At 36.9% G+C, this 20,967-nt stretch overlaps 1 protein-coding gene across 1 annotated transcript in view; it reads left to right on the forward strand.

Moving 5' to 3' along the window:
• Nucleotides 1-3,848: 3,848 nt before the first annotated feature.
• The window catches only part of FAM120A (family with sequence similarity 120 member A), a 50,620-nt gene continuing 33,501 nt past the window's right edge, over nucleotides 3,849-20,967 (forward strand). Inside the window, exons 1-4 of the mRNA XM_085302552.1 lie at nucleotides 3,849-3,917; nucleotides 5,191-5,437; nucleotides 10,355-10,437; nucleotides 20,734-20,862. Of these exons, the coding sequence (XP_085158678.1) occupies nucleotides 3,849-3,917; nucleotides 5,191-5,437; nucleotides 10,355-10,437; nucleotides 20,734-20,862 (528 nt within the window). The remainder of the gene's footprint in view (nucleotides 3,918-5,190; nucleotides 5,438-10,354; nucleotides 10,438-20,733; nucleotides 20,863-20,967) is intronic.

Consider the following 20,967-nt stretch of genomic DNA (forward strand, 5'->3'; position numbering starts at 1 on the left):
GGGGAGGAATAAATCGGTTAAGCGAGTTACCGTGCGCGGTAGATCAGCAACAAGTCCCCTGCGGAGGCGAGGTGTCGAAACTCGCGTTGAAATTGTTCTCTCCCGGACGCCGAAGTTGGAAGCGCCCGTTTCGGAAGCGCAGAATTTCGCTAGATCCTGACCAAATGCGTTCGTGGACTTTCGGCTGAGTGCGGGGTGTTTCATCGCTTATTTAGCGATAATGAACCGTTTCGTTTTAGGAGATCGCGAGCACTGACATAACAATTCCCAACTCACAGCGTAAACTTCTTATTTTAAGGAAAACTCTTGTGTTTTCTGATAACGTAAACAACAGTTCAGGAGAGAGCTGGGGTYCGTGGTAGTCTTTACTCTGACATCGAGGACATGATTTCAAAGGTTGCAGGATACTAACAGGGTACGTCTTTCTGTACAGAATTCATAATCCGTGACTGTTCTGTAAAACAAGGAAATTTATATAAAAATTGTTTAACATGAAACAGAAGATATTAGAAAAAAAACCCTGTGCATGGAATTGCAGTTTTAAGAGCTGTTTGTTCAGTTTCCCACTAAGGAGGAAAGAAGCAGAGGGAGTTAAACACGAACTCACTGGTTTCAGGCTTCGCTGCCAATTACTTCTATACTCTGTAGAGTTACTATAGAAAATACCATGCATCCCTTAGAGTTGCACACGGATCAGTAGCTGGAGCTTAATGTTATCTGGTTTTTGTACTACTCTTGGTAGATTATAAAAGTTTTGGCCTTGTTGCAGCCATAGGGTAAAGATTACTTTCTTGAAAGAGTTCTCCTAAAAGGTGACTTTGGGCTAAGTTTCTCAAAGTTCTGCCAAAGGGGAAAAGCTGTCTTGGCTTATTACTGGAGCTCTGGTTGCTCGGCGAGGCTGATCCTTCGCAGGAATACGTTGTTTAGTTTTCTGCTTGCCAGGCCTGGTATTAAGTCATCCTGCGTTTTAGAGRCGGTTGTAGTGGAGGCGAAGCTGACAGCGAAGTCTCAGCCCTCCCGGCCGCTGGTGGAAGCGCGGCGAGGCTGGAGCTGGCGCAGGGACCTCCGCGCAGGGACCTCCGCGCCGGGTCCGCTGGGTCGGCCTGCAGCGATGAGGGCGCCCGGAGGCCACCGCTGGTGACACGTTAGTGCTGGTGCTGCTCCTGGTTGGCTACTACGGATCTGCGGTTTTGGGTGCCCCAAGCGCAGATCCAGGCAAGAAGCAAGACTGTGCCCCCTTGAGTAACTGCATGTAGTGTGCTATGAACTTGAAGAAAAAGCTTGTTCTTAGAGCACTAAGTTTCACAAAAGTTCATGTTTTAGGCTTAATGTTTTTTGAAGTTAAGAGATTATTRCTATGTCTGTCACATTAATCTTTTCTCTGGTCAGAATATAGGCAAAATCATAGTTTTTTTGGGGTATGAGTACTGGTAAGAATGTGAATGACGACTAAAAAAGAACATGAATGRTAACTAAAACTTTGTATATCATCTGATCTGAACTTTGTTGTATCTAGGAAATATTTTTTTTGTTTAGTCTTTGAACAAAAAGTATTAAGGATCATGCAGTAAAGGTATTAATCTTGGGGTAGTTGTGAATGTGCTATAAATATTTCCTTGCTGCTGAGACTTAAAAAATCATTAGTGATTTGGGGATATGCTGTGTGTGGGATTAAGTAAACTTTTTTAATTATTACTTGTTAAAATGGATGTTTGCTTAATGCAGTTTTTAAGATGCATACTATCCAAATGAAACCAGTTGTTTTGATGTTGATAGGAAATTGATATTTGTAGTAGTTCTGTGGCATTCTGTTTCAGTCTGGTTAGTTTCTGTTTGAGCACATTTCATCTTGATAAAGTTGCCGCATTTGACAACTTTGTCACCTGTAGCCCTTTGTTTACTTTCAAGCTTAGCTGTGGCATTAGTTTCTTTGCAGTTTCTTGGTAATAGGCCTTAATCTCTAGAAACAGCTTTAATAGAGGACACCTCATACTGGGTCTCTTGGCTAACTGTTCTTTTTTAAGTGAATGGGGGCAGATACAGAGGGTGAGTGTTTGTCTGTTGTAGGTCAGCACTTAGACCTAGCAAGTGTTAGTTAGCAAATACTATCAAATACTATTTTAGGGGGGAAGAATGTTTATTGCTGTTAAGAACATTCATATGATTGAACCACCACTGAAAAGAAAGTCCATATTGTATTGGTTCTTGTCAGCAGTCTTGGAAATAGGAAGAATATCATTAATTCCCAATTGATGGCTAATTTATAAAGCTGCTGAGAAACTGTGTGAATAGCTCTGTGTGAGTCGATTCATTTTCAGGTTAGGCAGAATATTTCGTGGCTGTGGTGGTAACATATACAATGCACTTTAGAGATACTGTTGAACTTAAAACATACTCATTTTTTTCCCTCGCTTTTTCTAACACAATTTATTCTCTTTATAAATCTGCTTTATTATCTTCTTTTCTCTAAACCTAACTCCAATTTTATTCACATTCTCCCTCATGATCACTTTCTAGCAACCCTCCTCGTGGGCAAAAAGCAAACACAACTTRTTTGTATGATTTTTATTTGCATGTATGTGATTTTTAAAAAAATTTGCATATGCATAGGGCAATTGCAGAATTCTGGTATTTTCTCTCCCTTTGTTTTGAGATGTTGGGTTTTAAAATAGTGATTAGTTTTAAGTATGAAACTAATTTTCATATTTTCAGGAAACATCTGAGTCTTGAGTAGAAAGCTTCTGTGCAGAGTTAGGAACTGGCTACCAATTTAATCTATTTTGATAATTAGAGGGGAGGAAAAAAAACTATATTCCATCCAGAACAATTATAAATCACTTGCAGATGGTTTCAGCAGGATGTAAAAATAACAGGTTCCTCTGAGTTATAATAAATATCCTACSAGTTCTTAGCTTAATTGTGACCTGATATACTTCTGTTTGGCGAGAGRGGAAGTAGTTTTTGAAATAAATGGGCTTTTTTATGCAAGGCATGTTTGCTAAGCAATGAACATCTTAACATCTTTAATACTTTGGTAAGACCATGTTTTAGCCTCCATGTTTAAATGTGTATGTACATGTTCACACGCAGCAAATTGCATTTCATCTAGTGATGTTAATGTTTGCATGTGATTTAAACCTGAACATTATTCCAAATTAATGGCTTTATTTCTCCCTCTCTCCTCTCCTGTTAATTCAGATTCTGATCTGTGCACTTCCTCTGCATATAGTTGCATCTTCAGATTCTACTCTTTCGTAAGACTTTAGTCATTTAAATGACTCTCATCTGGTTTCGGTTTTGATTCTGTTGCAGGTTAGTTGTACCTTGGTAAGCAGCCCATGTAGCTCTTCTCCATGTGACTGTTCAGTTATTTGAACATGGATTCCAGTATTACATAAACACACTGCCGTTTCACACTCATAACATGCTGTGTCAGATAGCTCTATAAAATGAGGTAGGGAGGGAACTGGTGGCTGTTGAGGTGGAGGAAATAGTTTATAGGAGATCAGAATGGGCCTCAGGCTTAGTTTCCTCTTATATTGTCTGCAAACCTGTGTAACGTACCACTGCAAAAAGAGTTCKTACTGTCTTTACAGATAATTAATTTGTTGTGGTGGTGCATGCAAAGGTATGTGGGCATAATTTAAATCTATCTACTTTTTATTTAAAAAAATCTGTGGGTGACTGTCTTAATTTAAAATGTATAAAGACTTGTAAGGTAGTAGCATTAGGAATAAAGAGAGGGTTTAGTAAGATTTTTATTGATCATATAAATAGCTCTGTGAATGGGATGCTAACTATTCAGTCGCTCATGAGTTTGCTTTGAAGGGAGCATCTCGTGAAACTACATGGGAGAAGCCAAAACGTACATAACTCACTGGGAGATTGCAGTTCAATGCAAGATTCACACAGTGTCTGTAAGACATAGAAAAGGGAAGAATCCCTTTAAACTTGCATTGGACAAAAGAAACTTTTTGCTGAAAGGCAGGTTAATGGTGGAATGTTTTACTGGACTATAGAGATGCAGGACTGGTTGCTTGAGTTCTGCAAGACTTTGGCTGTAGAGGAAATAGCTTCACCGGCACTAACACTATAGCTATTCATAAGTAGTGTAGAGAGTGAAACTAATAGTTTTGTGCTTGTCTTTCTCTTTTGGGATAGCTTGCTGTAGATTGGTGTTAAAATCAAATACTGAGGCTAGTTTGTACCAGAATGAGACTTCTGTGGGTTTTTTAAAATCAGTGAATGTTCATTACATACATAGAGGATAAAAGGCATCAAAAGCACTCAGCTTGCTTTAATTTTTGTTTGCTGAGGCTTGCATGCAAACTGTAGTGGTAGTTCTTGTGTGTAGAAATGCAGGACTGTCAGTACTAAGCTGTCATCTTGGGCTTGTGTGGTGGTTTTCTGTTTTATTGCAACATGCTGCATGGTAGGAGGATTGCTTTTATATTTCCAGTGTTAGAAATTGGCCCAAGTCCCCCCAGCAGGACATGTCTGTTCTAGTCGTCTGACTGCCATAGACTAAAATATGTGCTTTGCTAGGCAACGTGAGTTGAGAGGTGAATTTTGGGCTTTAAACTTGAAATAATTTGCCCCATCAGACAACTGTGCGTAAATGCATGGGTTATACAGATTTGAAAGTGGAAAGAGGAAACAATTAGGCTTTACACTGCAAATAGGTATTTTAAAGACTGAAAAAGTTACCTGTGTTCATCTAGGGATACATTTGTTACTTTTTAAAACAGGGGTGCAAATCTTTATAAGTGGCTATGTGATGGGTGGGGGTGAGRGAGCATTTGCTTTTAAGGGGGCATCTTGGCTTGCTAAATTGTTGAAGTATCCACTGCTTTAGGAATTTTCCCAGGAGTTGACTTAGACATTGGTATAATAACATGTTTAAAGTCTGCATGTTTCTGTTAATAAAGTTACTTCAGATTAGTTTAGTAATACGTAATACCACTTCAGTGTGTAGGCTTCCAGAACTTTGTATTTTGTTTCTGAGTGCTGCTTATAGCCTGTATATCCTTATAGGCTTTGTCAGTGTCACCGTTTTTTTAAATTTCTTTAAATGTTCTGCATTTCTAATACATATTTATAGTTTCAGAAAAATCCAGTGTATCATAATAAATATGATAAATCAATAATACAGTTTCACATTGTAGCTGATTACTCTGTTTTCCACTATAGGTTGCACAGAGCATTGAAGATCATCATCAAGAAGTAATTGCTTTCTGCAGAGAAAAAGGGTTCCATGGTTTGGTTGCATATGATTCCGATTATGCATTGTGCAACATCCCTTACTATTTCAGTGCCCATGCCCTAAAACTGAGCCGTAATGGGAAAAGTCTCACAACAAGCCAATACCTAATGCATGAAGTTGCCAAGCAACTGGACCTGAATCCAAATCGCTTTCCTATTTTTGCTGCTCTTTTAGGTAAGTGAAATAATAAAAGAACTTGGTAGTACTAGTCAAACTTAGAATTTCAGTTTCTTTTAACAGTGTTTTAAAATGTATGTGCCTAATTTAAGTGAAAGCATCTAAGCACTTGTTTCAGTCTCTCCTACTGTTTTTGAGGTGGGCCAGGTGCTTGTTCGTAAGGCCACACAGATGCTGAATTTGTTGAGATCTGTGAGAGATGCAAATTATGGCACTCTAGAAACGAAGGTAGGAAGTAAAAGTTCTGCAAAGCTGTTGCATAGCCAAAATACTCTGTGAGGCAAAAAAAAAAAAAAAAAAGACTGCTGTGGTTATACTAGTTCTAGTCTTAACGTAGCATTTAAGGTCTACTTCTAATAGCTCTCTTTTCAGATTAGGAGGTCCTATTTTCTATTCTACCAAAAAATAACATAGAGTATGGAGTGTAGATTTCTGGATTATGGGAGCTTGTTTCCCTGTTAGAAGGAAAACTAGTATGACTGTGCATCAACTGCACTGGAACTATATTCTACTATAATTGAATGAAACTGCACAGCAGGTGTGGTAACCAGGATTTTACCGTTCCATTACTTTTATGGATAGTTTCTTAGTACTTCTCCTCCTAATGGTAAATGGTGTAGTATCTTTAATGATGACAGATAGGAAAGACTTCAGTTTTGCATCTCATCTGAAATGGGAACATGTTAACATACTTTATTTTCAGACCGATGGTAAAGCATATACTCTCAGATGGAAGAGAACATTAATGACAAATGAAGTAGCCTCCAATTAATAAGATTTATTTGTTATAGTCTCCTAACTTCAGTTGAATAATCRGAGAGTAATCATGTTTTTGATCGTATAAAGATTTAGTTTGTATTGAAAAAACAATGCGTGTGGGGGCCAATGATGTAGCATGAAGATAATACAATTTAGTCTTTAATGTTTATAAGTTTCTCATCCAGGCAGATACCTCACATACTAAGAAGGAAAGAACCTATGTACAGTAGAAAGTAACAAGTATTTGATTGGCTGAAGTTTTTTTTATTTCTTAATATATGATTTTTTCATGTCAAGAACAGCTGCCCACTTGTATGGTTGCATGAAAGAATGGCAAGTGATTGGCTAAGCAGCAATTTAAAACAAAAAGTCTGGGTAAATTGGATGACAGACTACTATTGCTAAGCTTTGTTTTGGACTTCTATAAATAAGTTGTTGAATGCCAGTTCAGTGAGTAAGGATTACTGTTTGAAGAGCAGTTTCACAGTTACAAGATGTGCTTTACAGAATTAAAGTGTGTGTGAAAGACATTATTTTAACATATCACAGAATTTCGGCTGCATGGCTTGTTGTGCCATTGTTGGCTTGGTTATATTAAATGCTATGTGAACAACAGTAAACTTTTTGAAGGTTTTAAAGTTTTATGCAAAAAGCTCTGAATAGTTTCTTGCTTGATAGTTTATCTGACAAAATATTTTTCTGCTTGCTTCTGAGGAGAAGGAAACTGTTGTCATTAAGGCTTATCTCAAATGATTAGTAAAGAGATGAGATGTTGTGTAGGGTTATTTTTTTATTTTTTTTTTCAAATTGGTTCAATCCCTAAGCAACTGAGCTACAAGTTTAGTTGGTTTATGTGTATGTGTGTTTTGCTCAGAGCTTCCCTTGTGTGTGTATTGAGTAAGAACAGAGAAGAGTTTTTGGAAGGTAGACGTAGAGCAGAAGATTCTTCAGACTTCTTACTGTTTTGGGTATCTTTTTATTTTTTTTTTTACTAGTGAATATTATGAAACCTAGGTATTTGGTGATATAAACAGTGATTATATAAATCTACAATAAACAGATATTGTTTGGCATAAAGTACTGGCAACATTTTCTGACTCTTACATCCTGATGAACATAGCAACTTAGTTTTTTTTAATAAAAATACTAAATGCTTATGGACACAYAATTGTGAACGTTGTGACGTATGTTTAAAGCAGGGTAGCTAATCAGGTCTCAATAAATCTTTTGAACATCTGAGGGCTTGCGTGACTTCACAGGTCATTCTGACTTTGCTCCTGTGGTCTCTGTGGGTTTCCTGAATCTCATAAGTAGAATGAAGAAAATCACTACAGGAAAGTATGACCACGAACTTGATTACAAGGGAAGATGTATGAATCTGTTACATTGTTCTGTTCTGGGTGCATCAGTGTTACTCCCCATGCTAGCCATTTGCTTTGGAATAAATGAGTATATTCTGAAATAATTGCAGTTAAACTGCTGGCTTAATGTTTACAATTAGAGGAGGACAAAACTACCATAACAGCTATGTAATTATTCTGCTTTGGGTCTGCAGATCAGTTTTCCCCTGTAGGGAAAACTTGAACTACTTTGTTTTCAGAAACTTTGTCATTAACTTCAAGGCTGAATTTGGCTGAAAAGAGAAGCTGAAGGAGAACCAAGTCTAGCAGCTGAGAAGTGAATACGTTTTGAGTGTATTTTTCCTTCAAGCGTTCAGCAGCAGGAAGAGCCTGAGGAATCGCAACTAATTGGTCAGGGGAGGAGAAAAAAAAAAAAAAAAAGAAAAAGCATTCTTAATGGCAAAAATGTTTGGGATTGAGTTCTTTCAGAGATACAGTCTTTCTGTTTGAATGTGCCAGGAAAATATTTTTCTGACTGTACCAGCTAGGCAAATCAAAAAAGAATTACTATTTGGGAAGCTTATGTACAGTGTGTGGTTTGTTTGTTTGATACAGTGCTCTCCTTCTTACCACTTGCCATGCAGAAGAGATTTTACAGTTTTAGCTTTATAATACTGGGAGTATTCTTGTCATGAGTAGTTAAAATGTGACTAAGATACTGTGTCCTGTTAGAGTGGGCACTAAGGTTCTGACTTGATTGTTGTTGATATAAACAGGGATTGATTTGAATTATTTTTAAAATTTTAAATTGAATACTTGGGAATGCTTAAAAAAAGCTTTGTTAGAAAAACAAGCAGTGTATTGTATATAGGTCTGTAATTTTGTGAACTCTTTAGGAAGGGCAGTGGCTTCAATTAGAATCTAATTGCTTTTTTAAAAAAATCTAAAACATACACTATAATAAGCCATTAAAATGGAAGAAATCAATATATGTTGAGGCTGTTCAGCCAGATCAAGAAATAGAGGTTGCTTATGTAATGCTGATCTCTTCTCCACTGGGACAGTACTTTGTAACATGTTTAGTTATGTAGTCACATTCTGTTCCTTAGTAAAATTTTAGGAAACCATAGGGTAAATGTAAGCATCACTTCTTATTTGGACTGCAGAAAACAGTGCTGTGCTTGAACATGCTAAGCTTTAAATTTAAATATAAGCTGAGAACTGATTAAATTATCAGACTGTCATATGTATGTATTCAGGAGCATAGCATTAACTGTAATGACAGGTGGAGGCCAAACAAGATTGAGGCCCTGGTGGAAGGGAGAAAAGCTCTGACTATTTTAAAAGATAATCTTGGAATCTGCAGGAGTTATTGTTGGTTGCTCACAAAGCTTTCTACTGGTCTGGCTTTAATTGATTTTTCCAGACCTGGCTTATAAAGGCTGTATAATCCTGCCTTAGTTAGATTTAATTGACTAAGATTAGTAATAATATGACTGTTACATACAAGCATGCTGAATGTCTTTCTGATGCGAGTTTAGGGTTTAGCTCTTCATGAATAAAGATTATACTATCTGCCTGTTGGAGATCTCAGCAGTAAGAGAAATACTGTTTGAACACGAAGATTTCTCTCTCTAGAGAGCATCCAGTAGTCACCAGACAGTGGATGGCCTCCTCCATTTTCACACATTAAAGAGCATTAAAAACAACTTAAAATACTTTGAAAGCAAAATATCAACAACTGTTGTGGTTGTTCCAGCACTTTAATATTCTTTGTGAGTAGATGAGAGATCAAGATACTGTCCAAACTATGGAATGCCCCCCCAAAAAAAGCTCTAAATATATCGACAACAGTGAGAACTGTGCATTCACTGCTAAATTGCCGCTATTTAAAACTAACTACTGAAAAAGATCCTTAAGTTTTCTATTAGAAGTGTAGTAATACATTCTGTTTAGCTCTTCCTAAAGTCTGGATTCCTAGATACTGAGCTGTATCAGTTGATGATGAGTTAGCTGTCTACTTGATTAATTCAGATGTTTAAAATATTTCCTAACTAATAATTTTTCTTTTTTTTTCTGATTGTGATGTGCTTTGAAAAAAATTCAAAGTAATTTAAATGGTCTTCCATTTGACATAAGTAGCTTGGTAGATGCAGCTACCATCTATAGTCTGAAATAACTAAATGATTTTTCTGATTGCTGTGATGATGCTAACCCTAACACAGCCTCTAACACACACTGTTGGCTGACCTGGTAGGTCAGCAAAAGAAACGTCAGGAAGTAGGAACCTGTCATCCAGAGCTGCCGGTGTTCCGTAAATCTGCCTTGTGGCTTGCCATCTGACCCGCAGTGTGTAGTGGAGCACAGTGCAGAAGTGCCAGAGGTAGCTGGGATGTGAATCAGTAACGGTGTATGCTGTGATGCGAGAAGGACTTTGCAGCTTCAGCCTGGGAGTAATAGAGTGTGTTCTTACATTGTTGCACCTGAATTATTAAATCCTATTGAGGATGCCCTAATAGAAATGCCAGATTGAGGTCAGCACAGTTGGTTGTTACTGTGGCTCTGTTACTTCTTTAAGGCAGCTGGGTTTCATCGAACAGTGCTCCTCAAACAGAAGGAAGCTTATTCTTCCCTAACTGCAGCATTCCAGTTAGGTTTTTGTGGACTTTCAGAAAGATATTGACAAATTTAATTTCTCTGCAGTGAACATATTTATTATAAATTGAGAACTAACAGCAAATTTGTTTTATTTCATGTAGAATCAATATATGTGTTAAAGTGTACTTTTAAAATAAAGTTCTGCATTGTATTCTAGGTAATCATATTCTACCTGATGAAGATTTGGCTTCCTTTCATTGGAGTTTACTTGGTCCAGAACATCCACTAGCTTCACTTAAGGTACAAACATAATACAACTACTAGCAATTAAGCTAAAACCAATTATAACAATTGTAACAGAGCAGTGTAATATACTAATACTTCAGGTATTTTGCTAGTATGATATAAAGCAAGAGGGAGATTATTCAGAAAGGCTTAGGTTAGCCTGTGTAGCTCATGCAGATTGTGATTCATAGCAGCTAAGCTAGGCTCTTGGTCTCAGTCACCCTGTGGTGTCCCTGTCTCTCTCTGTTGATTGCGGAGGATACCTGGGGTGATTAGCCTTACTAGGCTAAACTTAGCTGTTGTGATCCTCCTAAGTGCTCTTTAGCTGCATGAGCAATACACCAAACAGCTTCACTGAGTGGTTTTACATTGAGAATATAGCTCCTTACTTTTCTTTTTTAAGAGAAGACTTTTGTTTTCATTTAGTCATGTTCTTAGTCAAAAATAATTAGCTGGATTCCTTGCTGCTATATTCTTCTATTTTCTACTGATCTGAATTTGGGTGTAATTCTCAGTGATCCCTACCTCTTAAATTGAAATGTAAATATACCAGAGAATAGGTCACACAAGAAAGCTAATGTGGCCTTCAGCAGGTTTTTTTTTTGAGGCAAGTAATTTGTGTTGAATGCTCATAGTTTACAGAATATCTCTTCTGCTACTTAATCATGCTTGCTTTGTGCATCTGCCACATAGTTATAAAAGGGAAACAGGAGGCATCAGAGAATGGAATGATAGTGTTATCTTTCTTTCTCTCTGCTGCAATAGATGTCTTTTTTTTTTTTTTTTCCCTAAGATGCCACATACTATCAAACTTCTGACCTAAAATTTAAGGTGTTTCATTGTTCTTTGAGAGCTTCACTTGTGCAATAAAACTGTATTGACTTTTGTTAAATGCTGAAAGGTTGTTTTCTTGTAGAATCTACAACAAAATTAGTCTTTTTTTTTTCCTGTTCCAAATGTTTCTTAAGCAGTGAAAAATTGTAACTTCACCTAAAGTAGAATTTAAAGGCAGATTTGAGATTTTCAGCATAGTGTTCAAGAATTTTACATGCAATGCTCAGCCAGCAGCCATGACAATTACCCTCCTCCCCTAATTTGCTACCTCTCCTATCTTTGGGAAGATAAATGTACATACAGTGTAGTGGCAAAGTAAAATACATGCCTGCATGCTTGTCAGTTCCTTGTGAAACTTGAGATGGGAGGGAAAAAAAGACCGAAAAAGCACAGGTGTATTTTCATTTTTGACTAATAAAGTGAAAAAGTAGGATTTCTCTAAAACCGGTTGATAAACTGTCAGATGTTCATGAAACTTTTCTGTGTTTAGGCTGTCAAGTTGAATAGTATGTTTTATAGCCAACTTGGAATAGGATTTCAGACGACTGTACCTTGTGAAGAGCCTTCTAAACATACTCTGTGTTATTTTGACTAGAATTAAAACAATGTATTTGTCACTTTGGTTCTATGTTTACATTTTCATTAAAAGCACCAATTGAGCTTTGCACCTAGCATTCTGAGGAAATGATGCATGTTTTCTGAGGATGTAGTTGGGCTTGGTCAGTCCTCTCTTCAATATATTTTTTAAATCTGTTGACCAGTATTAATCAGATTCGAAAACGGTTTGGGATAGCGCTTCCCCTGTGGCTGTTAGAGGCTCTGTGAAAGCTATTATACTGTTATCGATGAAAAAGACCCAAATTAGTGCTCTTACTGAGGATAAAAGCAAGCAGAACACATAATTTGTTTCATTTCACAGCAGCTGGCTGGCCAATTGTTAAGTGCATAGCCCCAAATTAACTGCCACGCTTCTGTCTTCTGGCTGATACCGATGTCAAAGGGAAAGAAAGAAGCAAGGCTAAAGCAAAAAGAACGCAGGTCTACAGGAAACCAAGCTTCATTAGTTGCTGTTCATGGAACAACTTATTTTTTTAGCTTCTGTTTCAACCGTTCTCATGGTTTGAAAATATAATGTGTTTCAATAGCTCATTAGCTTAATTTAGTTTCATTTGACTTGCTAGTATATCGATGATGTCAGTACAACTGACCGTAGAGACCTTTTTTGTTAATTGCAGATATGCAGAAAGTGATACTTGTAAATTTTATGAATGCTTAAAAAAACTGAGAGATGTGTTTATATTAGCCATAAACTTGATAGCAAGAAGTAGTTTCAGAACAGTGATGCTTTTAAAAAGCACAAACTGTCACAACAGCTGGAATTGGGGGTTGGTTGTGGTTACAAACCAGGATGTGATCCCTGGGCTTTGCTTAACAATTTTGTTTGGCTGCATCTATTTAGAGTTTATTTAGAGTTTATTTAGTTGTTACTATTGGCAGTTTTCCATAGCCAGGAACCAAAGGTTCCACATTCCCACCTCATCCAACTCACTTGGGATTTTAAGACCTTCTCATTGCATAAAGATTGAAAGATTTAAATCTTTTATATCTAAGGCAGTGTGATCTTGCACTTCAAAGCTGGTAGTGAACTTCAGTTCCCAATGGCCTGAGTTGTTGCTTCTCAGCATTTTTGAGGTCTGCTAAGAGAGGTAATAATATATGATTTATTTTTGGCATTCTTTTTCACCTTTTTATTATGATGTAGCAAAATAGTTACTTTTCCTAGGAGAAAAACTTTGCTAGTTCACTAACTCAAAAGTGTGGCTTAGAGAAGAAATTACCAGTCTTCAGACATGGAAGACTGGTGGTGTATCTGCTGTGCTCAGGTATCAACAGAGTAAGACAGAGAAAAGCAAAACTGTTTAAAGGAAGGACATGAGGATAGATTGTTAATCTAGCAGTATCTGAGCAAACATGTGAAGGTAAGGGAAATGGAAATATGAGGAAAGATTCAGTCTTTCGCATCTAGAATCAAATGAACCTAGCTGTCATGACAGCATTTTTTACATGCTGGATAAAAAGCCTTGCCTTTCAGAAGAAGATATCAAGGATACCACCATGTCAGCAAAACTGTGAAGTTCTGTGGACAAATTTAGATGAAGAGAGCTGATTTGCTATTGCTTCAACAGAGAAAAAGAATCAAAATTGCTGACATTACAAGCTGTTCTGACTCAGGGTCTTGTCTGTTTTAAATGTCCCTGTAAACAGGTAATGCATCTAATAAATGTGTAAACTGTGTGTGGTTGTGTCTGGTTATTTGATAAAGAGCAGAGAACACTAAAATAACGATCTAGAGCAGAATTTGAAACAGGACAGGGATTATTAGCTCTTCTGAGAAACAATTTGACCCCAAGACCTCATTTATAAGCCTGGAATCATACTACTTTTTATTTGTGTGTTGGGGTTTATTTTTGAGAGATCTATGAAGACAATTTCGTTGCCATTATGGGAAAACACAAGAACAGTCGTCTTGCTACAGGATGGAGCTTCAAGAGCAATACATTCTTATATCAGAAAACTGTTAGGCAGGGAGTTTCTCATCTCAAGAATGAGTTAGTGTTAAGTTAGGAGCACATAGTACCAAAGAAGTTCGAACTCTTTATATGCCAGGAAGGGTAATCTAGAAACAATCCTAATGCAATCTCTTTTTTTAAGAGAAGAATATGCAAGGAAACTACATGAGGATTGCTGTCTCCATTAGCAATATGCCATCTTCACATAAAGTTGGTTTTGAAAGGATGAATTTATTGGACTGTCTTTGGCAAACTCTTGATGTGCCCATCTGCCAATATACCACACCTATTTTTACCTGGCAAAATCAGTTATCTAATCTCTGTCATTGTTTCATGTTAGTAGAGACAAGTGCTGCCAGAAAGCAATCCCAAAATATGCATGTTAGGCACCTTCTCTGAATTGCTCTAGGAAATTCCTATCCTTCTGTATTGACTTCAAACAGTATCTGCAGGAGGGAGACTAGAAAGAACTTAGCCAGCTGAGTAGCTGCTTGGATAATGTGCTGCTGCTCAGATAACAGAGATGATACTAATGACATGCTTAAAGTAAATATTTTTCTTTCATTAGATGAAAGAGTTGTCATAAGATAATTTAGGTTGGAAAAGACCTCAAAGACATTTAGTCCAACCTCCTCTCACATCAGGGTCACAGCTTGAGTGCAGGCCAGGATGCTCAGGACTTCACTCAGATGGATCTTGAAAACCTTCAATGTTAGAGTTTGCACAACCTGTCTGGGCACCCTGGTTCACTGCTTGACAATCCTTCTTATATACAGTCTGAACCCATCTTGTTTCAATTTATACCTGTTTTCTCTTGTCTTTCACTGTGCACCACTGTGAAGAGCCTGGCTCTATCTTGTCTTCTCCAGGCTGAGTAAGCCCCATTCCCTTAACCTATTCTCAAAGAGCAAGTACTCCAGCTCCCTGACCATCTTGATGGCTTTCTGCTGAACTTGCTCTAATTTATTGATATCTTTCTTGTATTGGAGAACCCCCAAACTGAACAAAATAATCTAGAGGTGATCTAACGTGCTGAATAGCAGGAGATTTCACATCCCTTAATATACTGGCTGTGCTCCTGTTTTACAGCCCCAGGTGTAGTTGGTCGCCTTTGCTGCCGGAACACATTACTGGCTCATATTCAGCTTGCTATCTGCCAAGATCCCCAGGTCCTCCTCAGCACAGCTCCAGCCTATATTTCCTTCAWAGGTGCATTTGTACTTTTTGAATTTCATAAGGTTCCAGTTGGCCCATTCCTCCAGCTCATCTAGGTCTTCCTGGATGATAGCCCAGCCCACTACTGCCATGAGTAGTGTGCACGGTTGTGATGCAAATTGACTAACGTGAAATCTATCAGTATCGTATTTCTGTAAGTTGCTTTGGAGCTCTCCTCTATTCTTTCTGCTATCATTTTGTTCCTTCCTTCAGATTTGTTTTTCTCATAGTCATATGATTAAATTGTCAGAAAATGGTGTAGTTCTGTGTATTTTTATTTGTTACCACTGTGACATGTGGAAGTAGAAAGAGGTCATTTTTTCTGATCAGGATGGTTGGAGGAGGAGGGGAGAGAGAATTTCTCTTTAACCTGATTTTAAGGGAAAAGCTGAGCTTTGCTAGCTTGATAGGATTTTAAGTCATTCAGTTAACTTGCCTCTTCAGAAAGCTTGTCATTAGGTCAGATGCCCGATAAGCCTGTAAAATTAAATATTTTTAACCGTCAAAGGCTGAGACAAGATCTAAACAATTTGGATGAGATCTTTAGTAGAAATTACTGGACAAAAAAAACAAAAGGCAAGGCAATTTGCTGTTCTGTTCTTCATATCTTCAGCCTTTTCTCTCACCAACGAAAAACAGCATTCTCTATGTGTTACCTCATAATTACTGAACATTTGGGGTATCCTTTTTAGTGATTTGAAAATAAGGCTGAATTGAGTATCTGTTTTCAGCAGGCACAACAGTAAATGATGGCACTTCAGTTGGTTGGCCTTTAAAGGCTTCACTTCCTAGAGAGGGGGAAGCAACCAGAGTTGTCCTGTCCCTTAGGAGCTTTTGCAAGTGCTGTTTGGGTATCCTTATAATTCCACAAAGTTAGGTGTGTGTCATCCTATCCTTTTCAGATAAAGCATTTTTGCAAGTTTATTTTGCCAAAAACAAAATGCATTTTTATCTTGAACCTTCAGGGGTTGTAATGCTGCTTTCTGCCTCTCTTTTTGGCAAATACCTATATAGAATTAATTTTCTTTCCCCACTTAATCTTTACAAAGTGCACTGTTAGGTCACTTTCGATTTTTCACTCAGTGGTCCTTCATGAAATCAAAGTTTTCCTTTTACAGCTAGGAAAGAAACTATCCAATTTTCAGATGTCATGTACTTTCTAACCTGATGGCCTCAAAGGGTGTGTTCACCTCCATATTTGCCCTTTCAAAATACATTTTCCCTCTTGCTTGCTTGCTTGAAATGCCTCTGTGGAGGAGAAGAGGGAAAAAACGGCTTCTATGAAGAAATCTCTTTTAATGAGAACTTGATAAAAATATGGGGCTGATATTTTTTTTTAAACACTGAGTGCAACTAAAAGTAAGTTTGAACCATTAGCAGATTCTCTAATTTTTACTATTAAAAAGTCTTCATTTTGTTTCCATACCTAACATTTACTGAAGACCGGTTATATGTTTAATGCATGCAGTGTTAGAAACAGTAATTATGGTTCAGTACAAAACTTGAAGTTTGGGGTTTCTGGAAAGTTCTAAAATGAATATAAATCTTTTATATCAGGAAAGTAGATCTTATTTCTCTGCTTTTCTGTTTTGGCTTTGTGTAGGTAATGAAATTTTTAGTTTTGTGGATGTTCTCACAAGTGGACTGAATATCTTTTACAACAGAATAAAAGAAAATAAAAACTAAATATGTGAACTATCTCTGTATCTACAGTACATATTTTCAAAAARTCTCATTTTGAGAGTTAAAAATATGCTCCAGTGACGTCTTTGGGCTATATGTTTAAAGCAGCTAAACTGGGTGTGACATTTGCATAGTAAGYCCTTAATATATCTAACTTGAGTTTCGTACTTCCAGGGTTTGAGCTGAATATTAGTAATTAAGTGTTGTGACTGACTTCTTCTCTTAATGCTAACTGCTTAATGCTAACTAAATACTGCTATCCTGTGAATTGCCTAAAGCTAAAGATGGACTGCTTACTCTTTCATCCACTGAATTTTCAAGCAGATACTGCAGAAACACCGTAGGTAATACTGCCACGTTTCTCAAAAGAACATAGCTAAAATGACAAGGCAATGCTATGATTCAGTAACTTAGTTATTAAATGCACAAATAAAATGGTAGGTGTTCATAAAACAACTCAGATTACTAATCAGAAGAAAAGCTATTTCTCCTTTTTGAAGATTGGAGCAAACCTTGTGAATGTTCGTGACTGTAAACCTGTATGTGTGTATGAGCTATGTTCAGTGCTATTCTGTATACTCAATATACATAATAATGAATATTTTTCATTTTTTTCTCATTTTTTTTCTTACATAAAATATAGAAATGTTGGGCAATAATTATGACCTTTCAAATCTTGAACTGCTGAACCTTGCAAATGTGCAGATTTAGGCAGGTTAATAGTGAAAACCTAGCTGCCCTTCGAGCTAGTGATAGAAGGCTCCAGAATTGTACAGAGGTCCCATGTAGCATTTTTAGAAAGTCCTCAGGCATTCTCTGAAATTTAGGACATGTGCATGTCTTAAAACAAGAAAACTTGGTAATTCTATTAGATCAATAATTTGGAACAAGAGGRGGTTACTGAAAACTAGAACACAGATCTTCTAGGTAATTGTTGCTGTAACTGTTAAGCCTTTTTACTTGCCTTGTGGACAGGAAATACCTTTCTTAAACTATATAGAAAGATTTTATTTATTTTTTTTTCATTTGAGCTTAGCAAAGCTACTGCAAACCCAGGAAGCGTAGTATGGCTAAGCAGATGTGCTGTTAAGCTGTAGACTTGCTTGTTTTTTAAGTGATTGTTACAAAAAAGTTAGCAGTCAAAGTTGGCTTCCAAGCAAGTTTCGTTTTTGGTTAGTCCAGAAAAAAGGGCAGATTTAGGTTGTACATCACTAATRAGTCAGATTTAAGCTCTTCAGTTTAAACTTTTTCACTGAATATTTCTCATTCAGATCTCTCCTCTTGGAAGACTGAAAAAGAGTAGCAGTACTCTACAGAATTCGTTTAAGAGGAGGATTAAGGCCTTAATTGAATGAAACATATAAGGAAACACTTTAATTCTTTTTACTTCATAGCTTTACTTAATACTTAGCAAAAAGCAAATTGGACCAAACATTAATCTATTTCCACAGTGTATAAAAATTACAACAATTTGTTTTCCAAGAGAAGAAAAAAATAGTACTTTTGCAGTAAACATCAACAGTAATTCTGAAACAGATAGGAAGGGGAGGCTCAACAGTAATGAGGACTTGATACACTTGAGATAATTTGATAGCATGCAAAATGAAGAGAAACCATACAGTAACAAAGATAGGACTATGTGAATTTCCTTTCATCCCACTTTCCAAGGGAGATGGCCACATTGAATGATGATGAATTGCATAATACAAGGAATCTGTATACATGCATTATATAATGATGTAAAGATGTTTTGATTCAGCAGAAATCTTTTAGATCAGAGAATCACACTTTATTTCTCCTATTTCTCAGAGAGAAGATGATTTGGTTATTGAATTCAGCTAGGTAACAAAATATAAGTGTTGCTGAATTTAGGAGTGGTTACTAGAATCCATAAAAAACTTAAGTTTTTCTGCTTTCAGCTTTTCTATTTTTATATTGTGATTTTCAATTTTGGAATAAAGTCTGAGCGGAAAGCTCTGCATGGTTTATCAGATTCCTCACCCTTATTCAGCTGAAAGACATCATTCACAATGTTTTTGATTTTTTATTGAGTTTGGATGGTTAAATCCTCTCTGTAATTGTGTCCTACTGTTAGCCTTTCCTGCAGTATCTTAGTCAAAAGAATTATTCAGAAGCCCATGAAAGAGAGATGGAGCCAGTGTAATTAAGGATTCGAAGTCTTAGCTGTTGAGGCTCCTTACAAAGTAGAGAATGAAGTMTGGCATGGGGAAGAGACAATGGTTGCATAAAGAATGAAGAAGAGGGTTGGTATAGTCCAGAATAGAGCAAGGTAGCCTTGCTGAAAATACTTCGTGCTTGTCTGTGTCAAGATTATTACCCAATTCTCAAACTGTAGTCGGAGGCCTCTTCTCCATTTCTTTGAGTAAGCACTTTGTGCAATGAAGAGGGAAAATGATAGAAAACTGAGTGCAGTTCACCAGTTCTTTTCATCTAGCAGTATTGGCTGATACCAGTTAATTTTACAATGGTCCTTGATTTAAAGTTCCTATTGTACATATAGGAGCACATAGCGCATATGAGAGTAGCAATTCCCATAATTTTATGCTAAGTTATGTGTGCTCAGTGTATTTTCAGTAGATCTGTCAATAGGAGCCTATTGACAGCTTCTAGATGGAAGGCTAGAGCTCCCAGGACAATCCAGTTCCCTTCCTTTTCTTCACGTGGCCAATCTGTAACTTCCGTGGTATGGGAGAGCCGTCTACAGTTGTTGGTGTCATTGAACTGCAGGAACTTCATCTAGAGGGCCTTGGGAACTCATCCCAGAAAGTTCTTCCAGTTCGTTCTTCTTACTACAAAGAAAGGTCTTTTACTTCGGAGTCCAAAGTGATGTTATCTTCTCAAACCTGTGACTTGAGTCGGTGACCATTGAATCAATGGGAATTCATTTTCTTCCCAAGAAAGATTCTAGTAGACTATATTGTGGACTCTTGAGTCATAGAGAAAAATCTGTGGTCTGTTTGGACTCAGGTCATACACTTGAGGGAAATGTAACATTGAAGCATGTGTTTCTCATCCATTCAAAATAGTTAATATAATATGTGAGGTCGAACTTGTCTCAAAGTGACTGTTAGAACATCAACTGTTTTAATGCCAAAGTTTTGAGTCTCTGTTATCCATAAACTTGTGTTCTGAAGTACTTGATGTATGTCTTCAAAAAGAGTGACCAAGTATTTATATGCCAGTGTTGACACTGAAACACGTGAAAGGGGAAGAAAGTACACTTGCATCACAGGTAGAATAGTAGCAACAAGAGAAGATTCATACATTTGTTTGCCTGTGCAAATAAAAAATCTCTTCTTGCCTGAAATATATTATGTGAAGGTGTATGTATGTATTTTACTGCGGATTATAATAAAATGTACAAAATTTGAAAGCAATTATTAAACTCTGTAAGATCTTCAAATAACATTTTTTGATAGATTTCTGTAGAGTTTTGAAAACAAATACCCCTGATATAGTCCTTTTTTTCCGTTTGTTTTTCCAGTTCTTGTCTGTTCTGTTTCCTGTACACATAGAGATCTTCCTGTTCCCAGTGGCTTGCTTTCAGCAATTCTGATGCCCCATTACACTCAGAATATAAGTTGTACCAAAATCAAAACTTTGGACTATTTTGGTATATGTATCAAATGGATGTATCCACATTTAGATCCAGATTTGTATTATAGAGGCAACATCCGGTTGGAAAGCGGTAAAATAATTAGCATTGTGGACTTTGTTTGTTGTTGGAGCTGATACTTAATCAACAAATATTTCCACAGAAATGGAAATAGAGGTTTCAAGTAAACTGTAAATGAAGAATACATCAGATACTGCTTCAAGGTTGAGTCTTGAAGTGGAAAACCCCCAAATATATAGTAAACCTGATGGTCATGGAATTTGTTGAGTATGTTTTCAACAAATAGATGGGTTACTTGTCTACTGCATACTTTAGTAAGTATCTTGGACTGCCATGTTGTTTCATATTAACGTATTTGGTTTCTTTGCATAGGTACGTGCTCACCAGTTAGTTTTACCACCTTGTGATGTAGTGATCAAAGCCGTAGCTGACTATGTCCGTAATATTCAGGACACCACTGATTTGGATGCCATAGCAAAAGATGTTTTCCAACATTCACAGGTAAAATAAAAAGCAATGTATTAGCTGTTTTTTTGGAAGGTAAAAATACTGCATTTACTCTCAGTACTTTAAAGTTAAATTCATGATAACCAAAAGAATTTTGTA

This window comes from Rhea americana, unplaced genomic scaffold (assembly GCF_003343005.1).
Source record: "Rhea americana isolate MKP2758 unplaced genomic scaffold, rheAme1 scaffold_19, whole genome shotgun sequence".
Classification (NCBI taxonomy): Eukaryota; Metazoa; Chordata; class Aves; order Rheiformes; family Rheidae; genus Rhea; species Rhea americana.